General features: G+C 38.1%; 1 protein-coding gene across 3 annotated transcripts in view; it reads right to left on the bottom strand.

The window, feature by feature from the left end:
• CCNY (cyclin Y) overlaps positions 1 to 15,840 on the bottom strand; it is a 124,507-nt gene that overhangs the window by 43,348 nt on the left and 65,319 nt on the right. For 2 of the 3 annotated variants that reach the window (XM_086614556.1, XM_086614558.1), the window contains exon 2: positions 4,215 to 4,292. The exons of the other annotated variant lie outside the window; for it this stretch is intronic. In XM_086614556.1, coding sequence (XP_086470682.1) covers positions 4,215 to 4,292 — 78 coding nt within the window. The remainder of the gene's footprint in view (positions 1 to 4,214; positions 4,293 to 15,840) is intronic. 3 annotated transcript variants of the gene reach the window in all.

The following is a 15,840-nucleotide window of genomic DNA, read 5'->3' on the forward strand; positions in this document are numbered from 1 at the left end:
CAGATAAGAATTTAACAGTGTTTTAATTGCAAACAATTGTACCACATACAAAGTTTTCATGGACAAAATCCATTTTATTCACCTTTTTCCCCCCTAACTTAGTTTTCCTCTTCTGTATTTTCCCTTGTATCCATTATTCAATTCCCCAAGAAACTACAATCATCTATTTATCAAAGCAAGAATATCACTCACAGCTCATTCCCATTTGCTATTTCCAATCTCCAGAAGAATATATTAATTCATTTATACACAACCCTTCCTTGTCCCTGCTCAAGCACTGCTTGTGCTGCATATTCTTCTAAGCACCACGTTGACCTTCTTTCCCCTATTTTCCCCTTATGTAATAGAAATTCAGCTAGCCTGGATTCTCCAGTGAGGGACTACAAGAATACAGCTGTGCTTTTGTGCATCTGGACCCCTCTGCCATAGCATAAGGCTCAACTCTTTCCAGAACGTATGCCGACGGGGAACTGGGCATAGCAGAACTCATTTTGTCACAACCGCTCTCTTTTGTGATCACAACCCTCCCTTTAAACAAGGGAAAGACAATTATCACACAAGACAAAAGGCCACTTCTGCCAAGCTAAAATGACTGTAAAGAGGTAATTCCATCACCTGGCTTCAGTCAGTTTAAAGACGCTTTGCACTGCTCACACAGCACAGTATGGTCTTCAGCAGACCAGACTGTAGTGTTATAATTAAGAGTCATTTTGTAGCATAAACTCCTAACTGCAACGCCAGGCGTTTGGCTTTCAAGCATGGGGTTTAGACGAAATGAAGCTGAACCGATTTAGAGTCAGTTTAAACAATTAAACATCTACTTTCTTTCTTACATTTTAAAACTTGAAAGTTGGAATGGAACTCTTCAAGTGGAGACTGAGATGCTGCCAAATTGCCTTAGTTTTCCTCATTTTAAGGTCAATGACCTGTTCCTATTTCTGCAGGCACTTTCAACTGTTATTGTTGAACTTTTGCAACAGTAGAAAAATATATTACCCTGAAACAAAAGGGAGCAAGGAGATACACACACACATATATGTGCATATGAGTGTATATGTACGAACATAAGTATTTTTCATTAAGCTGTAACAGAAACTTTCTTTCTGCAATTTTTATAAACTATCTTAATGTTACCCATATCAGGATAGAAGACAAAATCCTTGAGGATTACATCAATAAAAATGTCTCACATTTTGGGAGTTTGTAAATAGTTCCTTTTTGTTTTATCCAAGACAGGAGACTGGTCCTAGTTAGCATTAAAGAGTAAGCGCAGCTTACTTCGCTCCTATTCACTATATAAATACAATTTCAAAATCCTCTTTGTCTGAAGCCCATTGTTGCACTGATACTGCAAAATTTATCCAGTACATGGAATATGTAAAGCCTAATGTAAGTTAGAAGAGGTGGACAGCTGTAACCCACTTACAGGAAAGACCGTTACCAGCACCTTAAAGCAGCAACCGTTGCCCTCTTGCTATTATATGGAAAGGAAGTTACATTATTGGAGTGCTAAGGTTTGGAAATCCTGGCTTAACCACAACCACAGGCAAAAGAGTGTATGGCTTTTCAGTCACCTAGACCATCCTGCTTACAAGCCAAACTCAGCAAACGAGGGAGAACTTGCATAGAGCACTCATAGAAGTTAAAGACATAACTAGCTCCCTAAACAGGGAAAATTACTCACATAAGATTCAGCACCTAGAAAATTCCCACAAAGAGTTAGAAACATTTAGAAAAGCTACTTTAGTTAGGAATTGAATTAATATTTATTGTGTCTTCAACTTTTCTACAGATTCATTGAACTCTCAGGTAATTAAGGATGCATTCAGACTACCAAGTAAGAGGGACAGGACAGATTTAGATGCTTAGCATGACATCCAAGCTTCACAGAACAATGGGAAATTCAGACCACATAATATCCAGAGATGTCACATCCTGTCTCATTATATTTGAGATAGTCAGCTTGTTGCTCTTCACTCACATGTTGATCACACGCAGCTCAAGCACAGCTCCTATGCCAGGACAGTACTACAAGATTACCAGTGAGGCTGAAAGAGTACTGGGCTACAAAACATAGAACTGCCTGAAGTTAACGTTGCCAAGTCACTCTACGTAGTGATGGACTTGGCCATCTCCTACTATACAAACACGTGACATATAGTCAAGAGTCATGGCCAGATCCTGGATGAAACCTTGACTCAGGATCTCAGCTCTCCAGTATGTGTATTTTAAATGTCTGCAAGTCTTATCTATAGAAAAATTTTCACTTACAGTCAACAGGAAGGTTTGCCAGCCCAGTATATACAAGTAATGGAGAGAGGTAGTTACATGCTCAAGTTCGGTGTTTTTAACATTGCCAGCTCAGCTCTCCCCTTCTACATTGTCTTAAGAAGTCTCAGGGGTCCCTTAGACTCCACTGCAGGCTGTCAGAATACAACACTACACACTCTAAAACTCCCTTATATTTTACCCTTAACACGTAATTTTATTGCATTTTGGTGTTAGGCAACATCCTTCAACAGTGTGGTAACTCCCACAGCTCACGTGTTCCACAACAGGCCCAAAGTACAGCCAAGCAAAATGCTTACTAGTGTGAGTTGTCCTACTGAAACAGGATGGTTCTTGGCAATACATCAGTAGGTAAGTTTTTGCAGAATCTTTTTTCTTTTGTACAAGAAAAAATAGTCTTTGGATTTTTTCCATCATGATCAAGGATAGCTGAACAGATCTTACACTCCTGTTGATAACGTTCTATACTGTTTCACTAAATTCATTGTTCTCACTCAAAAACATGTTCTTCATATAACTTAAACTAGAACAAAGTTCCATAGACCAACTCTAGCATGGGTGTAAATTGTCATTTTAAAAAAAGCTTATAGTTAATTCCATACTGCAATAATTAACCACTGTTACAACGAGAAAGAATATTCATCAAGTCTGATCAAATTTTAGTTGTTGGACTTGGGATACTTTTTGTGCTTTTCTTTCAACAAGCTGTAACAAGAAACAGGTAGCATCCATATGGATTACACAGTCTCAGAACACTATAAAACACTTTAAAACAGACATCAATCTTCATTACACAGTGTACTATGGAAATATTATCATATTCATTTTACAGACTACCAACCAGATCAGAATGGCAAATCACATCCAAAAATCACATAGTAAGGCATTGACAGAACCAGGGCTGAATTCAGAAGGACAATTTGAAGGGCAAAAGAGGTACTCACATAATCAACTCTTCGATTAGGGCCTAAATGTATATCCTCTTTGTTCTAGTCATGCTCAAAAATTAGCAAAAAATATACAGTCAGTGAAAACCACATTATTTTTAAGTGATGTGTTTGACGTTGCAATTTACTATGTAAATCAGAACGGCACTTACAGGCAGCAGAAAGAAGGACAAAGAATTCATACTGAACAGTCGGAATTATAATGTAGAAACTGCTTTGAAAGTCTTGGTAGAAAATAATGTGCATCGATTATTCATCTGCTTCTAAACAACATGTCATACATGTCCAACAGGGAATGAAAGAGCCAGAATAAATGCCTTCTCTTCTACTAACACTGTCAAGAGGCTTGTTTAACAGATGTAATTCCAGAGGGATCATTTTGTCTATGCATTAAAAAAAAATACTCCAGACAAACATATGTTTATATCAAATCCATAAGAAGAAAAGAAGAAAGAATGTTTGGGTGGGATAGGAGTTGTTTTGCTATTAAAATCTAGTACTGAGCTCACTTATAGTACCAGCTATAGTGGAAGAAACTCTAGACTATCTTCTTCGCTAATGTAAAATGGCATTTTTTCAAGAAAATACTCCCCACCCATTTCCCAGAAGCTTGGCCTAGTGTTCAGAGTTTAAAAAGAAAACAATAAACAAACTGTTACACAGAAAATTTTTTATTTAAGGAAAATATTTTTAAATATAATTATATTAAGCTTTATCCATATCTGTAGTTCTGATACCATGAATACTTGGAACTTACAATTTCAGGACATGATGGGAATGCAGAATCAAATCGCTACCTTCTACTACTGGTTTGACAAAATAATTAACTAAAGGTTTTACTTCTTTCAACACTAACATGATGTCTATAAAAGCCTCTTTTTTGGGAGGGGAATTATATATTAAAAGACTATAACGTGCATTCTGACAAAGGGTTTAGAGGTAACTGCAACTAGCAAATACTGTAATAAATTCAGTAACCTACCATCTGTTGCGATTTACTGAGAAATATCGTACTGGCCCGTGGATGATCTGATGGGTTGAATTCCATGTTCAAATCTGGAAAGAAAGAAAGAAAAAATAGGACAAAACATTTATGATTATCCAACAGTATAAACAGACTTTCTCATTCTTTTTAATAAGACCAAGTTTACATATTTAAGCAGCATATTGTAAAACAAAATCCATCTTGAGGTCCACTTTTTTACCCTTCACACAAGTGGCCCTTTTTGGCATGTGAACAACTTGCATCAACACGGCTCACAGCTTGGGATTAGACTTTGGTTCTAAGGGCTGCTTTTAGATTAAAACAGATAAAGCAGCGTGAGAAGTCTGTATACAAGAAGTCAGGAATTCTCCATTTACCATCAGTTTCTTCCCACCATGCCCCAAAGCCACTGCTAAGCACAGGAACGTAGCTTGTTATATGTAATTACAGAAGAATTAAGTATTATAAAACAAATACGCAACCCTCTGTAGATAGATAGGTTTCCAGGATTAGATGTGATTAAAAGCAGTAGTTATTGCAGCTGGATGTAAACAAGTTAAGTCTAGGCCAGACTGTTTTAAATGGTCAAGATTACAAAACTTGGAACTTTCCTGATACTTCACAGATGAACATATTCTTTGCTGTGCTAACTTCTGAAAACAAAAGCGAACCCAAAACCAAAACAGTCCTAAAAAACATTTACTAGGTTAAGATCTGAATCTATTACTGCTTATACAACTTTTACAAATGTTACTTTTGCTATCAAGGTTTAAAATCCACTGAATTTATTTTTTTCCCCAAATTCCACTCCACTATGAATTTGTCAAAAATCTTATATGCCTGCATCCACTTGAAAGCAAGCTACTAAAAATAGCACATCATTTTTTATCATTTTCTTGCTCTCCCAGTGTGGCTATCTCAACCTTAAGTGTCTTACATTTTCTTGATCTCTAGATATGCATTCTCTTGCATTTGATGCAGGCTGTTATGCAAGACTGCCTGTGAACACTGATATGTTCATCTGCTGTGATTATCCCAGGCTTTCTATATTTCTCTCACTCCCCTTTCATATCTCTGTGAAAGCTCAGCAAAACTGGAAATTAAGCCCCACGTCTTATGAAAACAAAACAAAGTCTTTTTGTCCAGGGGTCAAGTTCTGCTGTCTACAGCTTTCCCTGTTCCTTCACCATCCATCACCATACAGTCTTCTTTCCCTTTTATTTACTAATTCACTAGGTCTTCCACTTCCCTACTTCTTCCTCCTGACCACACACTTCTCTACAAATGTACTTTCTATTTGTATTTTTCTCTTCATGCTCTCTTGGTTTCCTTTCATCTCCTTGCATTCTGCAGCCCATGAGGTGAGCAGCCTGACATGCTGCTGGTACCTGGACATAACTTCTGGAATAAATGTGATCTTACTTACAAAGAAGAATCCAGAACACACAGAAGAGCAATTCCTCAGTTGGAAAGCAGGCTTATTATTACTATTATTATTAATATAATAATATATTAATATAAGAATTATTATTATTCCTGTTACTTTCTGCATCTTATTTAGATATAAAGAAAAAAAATCATCCATTGAGATAGTGCTGGTAAAGATCATTTTCCATTTCAGGATAGTTTTTGCATTAAGCTGAATTCAAGATGCAATCATTAAGTAAAGAGTAACCAGCATTTTAAAATGGCAAAACACATTGTTTTATCATCCTCTTCCTCTTTTATTTAATAGCACAATACATTATCATCAACAAAAATTGCCCTTTTTTAAAAAAAAAAATCCACTATAGACAATTTTTCTACAAGTCTTTTGAAGTACAGCAATGCAAATTCAGTCAACAAAATAGGACCGGCAACATGAAATGGAACTCAGCTTACAAAATACTGCCCCTAAACAGGCAAATTTAGGGCAAACATTCCTTTCCTTCAGGCCTGGAAGACTATCTGCTCGGGGAATAACAACAACCCAGTACAGGCTTACAGTCTGCTTGCAGGGCTGGAAAGAAAGGAAAATCAATGGCCACACCTTGCAGTCAAGTTGCAACCGTTGAAGATTCCTGTGTTATAAAAGGTTATTATGCAGAAGCAGTAAACCAAGAGGGGACTTTAAAAAGTCTTTCTGAAAAAAGCATGAACTACCGAAAAGCATTGGCTCTCGGATAAACTGTTATTCTTCCAATGGGAGTCGAAAGGCGGCCAGCAAGATCCAACCTCAGCAGCTGCAGAGGCCAGACCAGGGATTTTGAACCGTCTTGAGAGAGGAAGCCACCCGCTGCCAGGCAGCGTCCATGGCTCCTTCCTACCAATGAACCCCACAAAACACTGTGAGTCCTTTTCTTTCCACATCCCTTCTCTCACATCCTCCTCAGTAACAGCAGCCATCAAATACATCCATCTGTTTTTCTCAAATCACCTGCACAAAAATCAGAGAACATGGGTATTGGGAGCAGCAAAGCCTGCCAGGACAGGTTACCCAGCACAAGGTGGCCAGAAGAAGACAAGTGCTGCTCAGAGAGGCTGGCTCCTCATTTCCATTTGAAGAACAGCATAGGTCTCGTGGGCTGGCAGGCAGAAGAAAGCTCTATCCATTTGGTGTGTACCTGCAACTCCAAATCACTCCCAGCTCCTCCAGGGAAAAGCATTTGGCAAATTGGAGCACCCCACAGGCCACCCGTGAGACCACACCACTCCATGCCACCGCTGCAGGCATACAGGACCATTAGAACAGATGAAGTTTCACAACACTTGAGTTAGATTTCAGTCTCTGGTTGATCTTAGATGTCTTAATTTATTGTACAACTTGAAATCAAATGCCGTTTTGAATCTGGCAACAGATTCTGTCACTAGAAACCATGCTACAGAAGAAATAGATCAAATGATAGACACATATCTGAAGCTATTTAACGCATCACCAAAGGGCATTATCCATCAAAAGGTTACTGCCATTCTAAAGAATAATATATTCATACAGCTTTAGAGTTATCAGTAGTTCTTCCTAGTATTTGAAAAACATTATGAAAAACAGCCACAATATGAAAGGTTTACTCATTTTGTAATGGAATAGTCAAAGTTAAAAAGGGATTTAAACTCTCACAAGCAATACTATACTATTCGAAAGAGAGGAAATTAAGAACCAGAATTTCAGTTACTGAAATCTCAACAAAAATTTTCTCCATTGCTAGCAGTCTGCTCTGTGACTCATCACAGCCTTACAAAGATTTAAGGTGGGTTCTTCTTCCAACAGCTACCCAGCACTCAAATCAGCCTTTAAGAAAAAGTCACAGACAGTCCAAATAAAAGATCTTTTACTGTAGATGTTCTTTCCACTTAAACAGATGTAGAATATTTTCCTATATGTTTTCATAGTTCAGAGATCAGGTTTTCTTTTATATTGGTTCTAAAGGACTGTTAGTTATGCAAAATATAAATCCCATTCTGTAAACCCCTAAACAGTGTGATGCTCCATGAAAATTTCAGGGGTTTTGTATTCTCGGATTAGGAAACAAAGAGACGTGTCTACAAATATGTGTATACGTACACATACATATAGCTATATCTATATAGATGTATATTTAAATCAAACCTAATTTTTGGTTAGCCAAAGCAAAGTCAGCCTCACGTACACTTCAGCTAAGAGATCACGTGCCTAACAGAATTCACACAATTTTGGAGGATTTGGTCAAGACCAGAATTACAAATAGATGCAAATATACTTAGGGCTTTCTTCCTTGCTTAGTAGCATGTCAGAATAACAGCTATTATAATGGACGTTCTGATTTATCACATCAAAATAAATTCACTCTCTCCCCAAGAAGAGAAATAGATTTTGCATATAACAATTTGGTACATAACTGTGCTGAAGTTTAAGACAACCATCAGAGGATCACAATGAGATTCACCCTGTACACTGTGAGAAACTTAGTTCCAAAAGCCACAGTGGCTGTATTCAAATATGGCCATAAAAAGAAGCAAACTGTAAAACAGTTCAGTTTCAGACTTGAGCTAAAGCCCAGGCAAGATTTTAAATCTCAAAATAAGATCTTAAAAGGCATTACTGAGACCAAAAATACTGAATACAGACTCAGTTTGTGCTTCTTAAAAGGATAAGAATAAAGTCCAGATGACCAGAGAAGAGAGCTACAAGAACGAGTGGAGGACTGCAGAAAATACCTTGAAATGAGTCTGAGTTCAAGCCATTTAGCTGACAAAAAATAAAAACTAGGAGACATCTGTAGTTCACATGTACCTTCAGAGAGGGAGAAGAAAAAGTACTGAAAGCTCTCTCTAATATAGCATATAAGATAGCAAAACCAGTGGAAAATGAAAGCAGAAAGATCTTAATTATGAACTTGGATGGAAAAAAAAGGGAGGACAATTATGCACTGAAGCTCCACACCCAAGGAATCAAAATTATTTTTATGTTTTTCCCTTTCTAGAAGATTGCTCCAGCCAAACGTCTTCAGGCTTCAGTCCGGCATGATTATTTAGGCTCAATTTAAGAATAACTACATGCAAGTTACTGGTTTATGATTCATATGCAGGTCAGATCAGATGATTCCAGGGGCCTCTAGCTTAAGTTCTATCAAATCTTCAGAAATAACAATACTTAAATTATTAAGCACAAAACCTCAGCAAATCCCAGAGGCACATCTGTAAACTTTCTAAAATTCCACCAAACTCTGCTGCAATTCTTCAGAAAGAGCTATGTTTTAAGACTTGTGGTCAGAATACATTATGAAAGATAAAACCAGAAAAAGATGAGATTAAATCTTCCGTGGCAAAATTTTCACTATTGAGATAGAAACATGCACCACAAGACGATGAAGGATGGGTGCTGTAGCAATTAACTTCTGAGCAACACGCATCAAAGCTGCCGTGACACGAACAGGAAAAACCAACACAGTTGCTGCTTTTATATAATAGTGCATGTGGCTGCAGCACAGGGAGCAGGTCTGAGAATGTGTTTATTCTATGAGAAAAATAAGATGTTATTTCCTTCCTTTTGAACAATGAAAGTTGGGCAAGTTTGCACTGCCAAAGCTCTGATGCTGATTCAATAATGAACTAAAGTCTAAACTGAGCAAAACACTTGTTTCAGATTTAAACAGTTCAGAAATAATCTGGTGAAATAACTTTCCTTCCTTCCCTTTACCGCCGGGACCACAGGCTATCACTGCCACTGCACAACCACCACTATCATTCAGAGACAGTGTCACGTATTAGTTTAATGACCTATCGTAAGCTTAAAAATGAAATCAATCCATGTTTCTTCATCCCAGAAGATTATTTTTTTTTAATTATTTGAAGGGACTTTAGGTAAGAAAAGAACAGACCCTCTATGGCATGCCACAGAGGAAACTGCAGCTGACCAGGCACCACACAAATCAGTCCACCTCTTTGCCGTCTCTTCTTCGCTCACAACCTGACATTACACAGCAACCACCTGGTATGGCCTGGCGGGTGGAAAGCGACAAAAACACCACGCAGTTGCTTATCAAGAAATTAAAAGAATGCAAACAATGAGCAATGTTTGATTAAGCTCCACATGTTTCCAGAAACCCTGTCGAAAGGGAAGAGCAGATGGGAGTGGAAGGAAAGAGAAGCACAGGCGACCTGAGGGAAGGGAAAGGTTTTCACAGAGACATCAAGGGCCAGGCTTTCAGTGTGCCCTGATGCGAGTGGGGAGCAGCACGGCTGTGCCTCCCTCGCCCACACTACCTCCCTGGTACCAGCAGGACCTGGGATGTTATTCCTCTGGCTGGTAGAAAGAGCAAAGTTGTTGCTCCAGCTTTCAGCATACCAGCCTGTACGAATGAGCCGATGTCATCTGTGGGAAGAGAAACAAAACCACTATCCTCCAGGTACAGACCTGAAGATAGGTTTCCCCAACATTGTACCTAGAAAAAACTGCTGAAATAAATTTCAAAACTCTCACTGCACCTTGTGTCTTTCTGCTTCTCTTTTTCTCTGGTAGGTTGCTTCCCTCTATTAACAGCAATTAGCCATTTAAATGTACAGTAATGAAAATATTCCCTTAAACATTATTATGTTGTTGTAATTCCCTCAAGAGTTGGTAAGAGTTAAATGGGTACCTCAGTCAAGAGGATCTCCCTCATCTGTCTCTACTCAAATGAGGAAAAAAATCAAAGATTACTTTAAAAAGAGAAAGCAAAGAAATAAGACTGAAGAAAGCAATCTGTCACCATTATTATCCATTTTCTTAAATTTTATTTAAAATCATCATGATTTATGCAAAGGAGTCATAATAAAAAGCTTACATTTGGGAAACCATATGACTAAATATAGTATTAAAGTTTCCATTTGAGACTTCTGTACGCTAATGTCTCTAAAACGTGGGATGTGCCAAGCACTGGGACTAAAATGATTCACTGGGATGAATAAAGAAACAAAGCATTGGGATACTTTCTGTTCAGAAGTTTTTACAGCTTTCAAGCCGAAATAAGACTGAATTGTATAGGTGGATTTTACTGGATAATAACAATAACTGCACTTACTTTTACAATAAAGCTTCAAGACGTGAGATCCACTACTAGAAGTTTCAGCTTATGCCATTCAAACATCACACAATCAAAAAGCATGAAGATTTATCAGTATCAGACCACAAGATTTATCTGTATCTTTTTAGAGTACTTCATGTCTTGTGCAAGCAGCAACTCATCTACCCCAAATGAAAATGCCTCTCAGCTGTGTTACTGCCTGTAGTATTCTCGTAAGAACAAGTGTTAATGGTGATGTTCCAGTGCGTTTTAATAGTGATTATGAGAAGAAAATAAAGTTGGAAATTGAAAGGCTTTCAGGAAGCAATTGGCTGGAAGAGTAAACTCCTTCAGGTTTGGCTAGGCCACTGGAAAAACTTGGATATGATCTTTGCTACCCTGGAGCTATGGTATTCTCTGCGTACCATTCCAAGCAAACGACAGTCATGACATTTCTCAGCAAGCTCCAATTACCCAGTGACTCTGTTCCAGGCTCTGCTTTGATCTCAGTCTTCGAGGGAAACACAGAGATGGTTCATCAATAAAAAGAGCCCTCTGTGGCAAATAATGCCAGTTTCTGTAGTTATTCCTCACCAGTCAGCCAAGTCACAACACAGAGTAGTTCTCACGGACACAGCCGTATTTACTTTCTCTTCTAGAGGGAAAATCACATATGCAACTTCTCACAGAACAAGGCTGAAACAGGTTTGTACCCAGGATTTTAATTTTTTTAATCATTTTTCAGGATTTGCGTTCCCTTTCAGATCATCCTCTCCCAGCTAGACACATGTCAAGAGCAAATTAGATCAGCTGATGCAATGTGGTATGTAAGTTTCTTTTGTAACATCTCCTTGTATTTAGAACAGAAAATAGACCAATTCACAAATCTTTTCCCTCTCAAGTTCATCTCATAAACGTTTTTCATATATTCCAGAACTGCATTTATTAGCTTTTGCTCTAATGTAACCAAAATGAAATTTAAAAGTTTTATTGATATATAAGTTAGCAGAGAATAAGAAAAAAAAAAAGCAAACACATACCGATTCTGTGCTCCCCCCTCCAGGAAATGAGAGAGGAAAAGACAATTTCTCCGCATCACATAAAGAATTCAGCCAACAATTAGAAGCCAACAATTTTGTGCTATGATTAACTCAAGAGCATCCCCACTCCTTAAACAGATCTGTCAACTGTAAAAAGTGCCTAATGTAACATACACGGCTGTGCATATATGCATTTATATCATATTCAAACACTGCTTCCCTGGCTTTCACGTATGACATAATGTATGATTCTTCACTCACTACCCTAAAAAACACCTGAAGTGTAAACAAAGCAAAACACAACTAAGGAATGCAGAACATGGTCTACTCTAAAAGCTCGTTCTTTTATATCAAAATATGTTTATATGAAGAATGTCCCTTCACTTATCCAAATAGAAATCTAAGGCCAGCAAAGAGAAGCAACTTTTCAAATATGGTACCTTTAAAATTTTCCAGCCAAACCAGTTTCCTGTTAAAGTCAGTAAGAGTAATGACAAGCACATGCGTGAGCACCCCCCACTTCCTTCCTGCCAGCATGCTCAAGACAGGGGACAGCACAAGGGACACTGAGAAATACTCAGTTCAAAACTGTCCTCCCAGAAAGCCCTCCACCAATGTTTTAAAGAGAATTAAACTCTTTTTTATGAATCATTCAAGAGAATCTAGCTGAAGAATCACAACTGGACCCAAAACTTGTTCATATGCAGGATATCCAGGGGTATAAAGTGGACATGTGCCACAAAATGACTCCAGAGATGAGGGACAATATTCTCTATGACATTACTGGTTTTCATAGACAAAAATTCATTCTAAATCCACGTTTTCATTATACTGAGACTATAAGCAGATTTTTAGAATGAAAAAATTACACTGGGACAGCAAGTGGAGCCCTGCGCGTCCAACACACGTGAGAGTTCACGTCGCTCCTGACTCCGTGGCATCGAGTAGGAAGCCGGTTTCAGCCCAGCGGATTCAGGTAGCCAGAGCAAGAGCCAGCAGAGCCAGCAGCCACACTCGGAGGTCTCTGGTCTGCAAACAGCCACCCGCCTCAGCTCATCTGAATGAACACACTATCAGGGAAACAAAGTTGAAGCCAAGTGCAGCTGGCCTAATGCTTCTCACCAAAAGGTAAAGAAACATACACCACCTCAGTTCTGCAGTTGGAATACAAAGTTGGGGCAAGGCTTGCATCATTTTTTCAGAAGTACGATCTGCTCTGAATATTATAAGTAATATAAGCAATAATGTGAAGAAATTATTCCCACAAAATCTTTTTTTCAATGATCCTATGGGATATAGGGATATACTTATATATCTATATATTACTTATAGATATATAAGTAATGCAAAATAGAAAGAGGAACTACAGTGCACACTTTAAAGAGTATCTTGCTTTGCACTTCTGCACTTTGCTGTGCATCTCCCATCATTGCTTATTCTCTCACTGCTGACCCTCCCATTTTGTTTGGCACTTGAGAATATGGTACTCAAGTTCCCAGTCCCACCTTCTTTCTTAATAGCTGTCCTCCGTTAAAGGACACAGAGCCAGCTAACCATGTCAATGTATCAGCATGCATCCCATCAGAAACACGGGCTGGCGTCTCCCCATTCCAAGTGTGTTTCCACGTAAGGCAGCAGAACGTCACCACGGGGACTGCTTTGCCACCTGTTTCCAGTGGGTTTTATTAACACCAGAACTGATGCCAGCTTTTGTCTGTGTCGCTTGTGCTCCACTTAAGGCACATGTAGCAACAAAAGGAACAAAGCTGCTGTCCTATTAACCTCAAACTGAAATTTATGCATTTCTCTAATGTCCCAGTGACACTGAGCACCGTGATGCATTTTCCATGATGAATTTTTCAGTAAAGATCCATCATTTCCCTGATGCATTTTTACTTAACATACACACCACTTTAAAATTAATTTACTCTGCCCTATTAGATCCAAAGGTAGAAAGAACGGAATACAAATAGTTATGAAAGACTTTTAAAAAATATTTAATAATTCTTAAAAATATTATTTTTCTTCCTTTAAATGTATCAGAAAAAAATTACGATTCACTTATCACTCATCACGATAATCAGTTAACATGATACATGTGAAGTATTTTACAGACATAAGCACAGTATCATTACAGACCTAAACAAATGATACCAGCTGTTGCCATACTAAATTATTTTACTTGTCATTTCAAAATGTTCAAACAGTACTGCCAAGCTCTCCACTAAAAGAGGCATCAAGCCATCACCGCCCCATGTGAAGCTGGCTGTGATCCCAGCCACCCTTGCCACAAATTTAACCCAGAGGTTAGCAGCTGGCAGGAAGTAACTTGTCATTGAGTCGAACACATAATACCAGTCAGCAGAAGTGTTGGGTTAACCTGTAGTAAAGCGAACCAATTTTCCTTGAAGACACAGATCAATACAAAGTCAGTAGCATAACCATCATCACCATTTCACAGTTGAGCCGACATTATAAACTTGAATCTTAGGTTGAAGCCTTATCTGCAGCTTTGCAATGAAGTGCACGCGTTTCATCATTCTTCAAAACACAGACATTGCCACGCAAATCATTAAGAAATGTTAAAGGCGTGTTATGTTCTGCAAACCAGGGCACCGGAGCTTGAGCTGTAGCTCAACTCTTCATCTGGAAAAAAGTAACTTCTGAGGAGCCCTCATACCAGCACGGCAGAGCAGGTTGAGCTTACCCTTCCTCATTCCCTAATGGAAATTATTTTAATAAATGTCAGTGAAAATGGCATCTTTCCAGGATGTCTTATTTTTCCTTTTGCTTCCCTACTGAGCTGTGTGACCTACAGTTAAAGTATTTATCAAACAGCTAATAGGTAATCCATGAAACACAAACAGAAAAAGAATTTGTTCTTATTTCCCAGAAAATTTAGACCAAGTATATTATAAAGCATAATATACTTGTAAAGGGTACATCTGTGACTTCAAGGGCAGCAGCTGCTTTTTCGATATGCAAAAATATAGCCTGCAATCTTTTTTGAGGAACACCACAGGATACTCAGTAAACTACAATAATAGGCTTTCAATTTTCCCCTGCAGATTTGTATTCACATGGCAACCAAATTACCATGCTACCAAGATACAGTGTTAACATCAGTACTACATGCAGATTGCCACCTAAAACTGAAAAACAACTGACATTAAAAACTCCTCTCATCACTGAAACTCTGCATTTGTGCATGCATGCAAAAGCCTACAAACACATACAGCTAAAACTCATGTGTATGTATATACACACACCTGAGCACTTCTATTCTGAGTTGTAGTGCTGTCCTTAAGCCCAGGATGCTCAGTCTCCTTAGTCTTACATCAGAACACATAAAGCATAGCTTGCTCAACATACATCCACTTCAGATGCAGCCATGTAATCATTGCCCAGACTGCACACACTATGGTTTCTGAAACCTTAAAACTGGCAACTTCCAGGTATTTTGTCTGTTCTCAAAACCCCCTTATCTCACATTCACATGTCCTATATACCAGACAAATAAAAAGCAGCAAAGAGAGAAAAAAAAGATATATTAAACTTTGAAGAAAACAATTGCAGATTTTTAATTGACATTTATTCTCAGTCTTTGATTGAGTTCTTTAATTGGCATTTGTTCTCAGAAGAGTCAGCTCAGAATCATTAAGTGTTGATCTTGGAGAAGCACCTTACAACAATTGAATATGTTGCAAAATTGTCACTCTAGAAGGCATCATTTCCAGAGTGATAAAAAGCAATATATTGATATCTTGCTATTTGCTGTGAATTTATAATGATCTAAAACCACTGCCATCCATCTACATCATGATTTATTGTATTACTCTGAATATGTGAATAGCTCTGAACAGCCACAGAAAAGTCTTATATATTCACTTTTAAATCAAAATCATACAGAAATGTTTTGTTCTTGTCCCAAACATGGACTTATGCCCAAAATTACATTGGCTCAATGCCCAGGACAAGTAACATTCAGTCCTAGAGCAGTAATTAGTTTCAGATCCAATATCTTGCAATTCTCTAGCTCTTTACATGAGCTCTGGGCAACTGAAAACGGGATAAAAGCA

The sequence above is a fragment of the Tauraco erythrolophus genome, chromosome 7 (assembly GCF_009769465.1).
Source record: "Tauraco erythrolophus isolate bTauEry1 chromosome 7, bTauEry1.pri, whole genome shotgun sequence".
NCBI lineage: Eukaryota > Metazoa > Chordata > Aves > Musophagiformes > Musophagidae > Tauraco > Tauraco erythrolophus.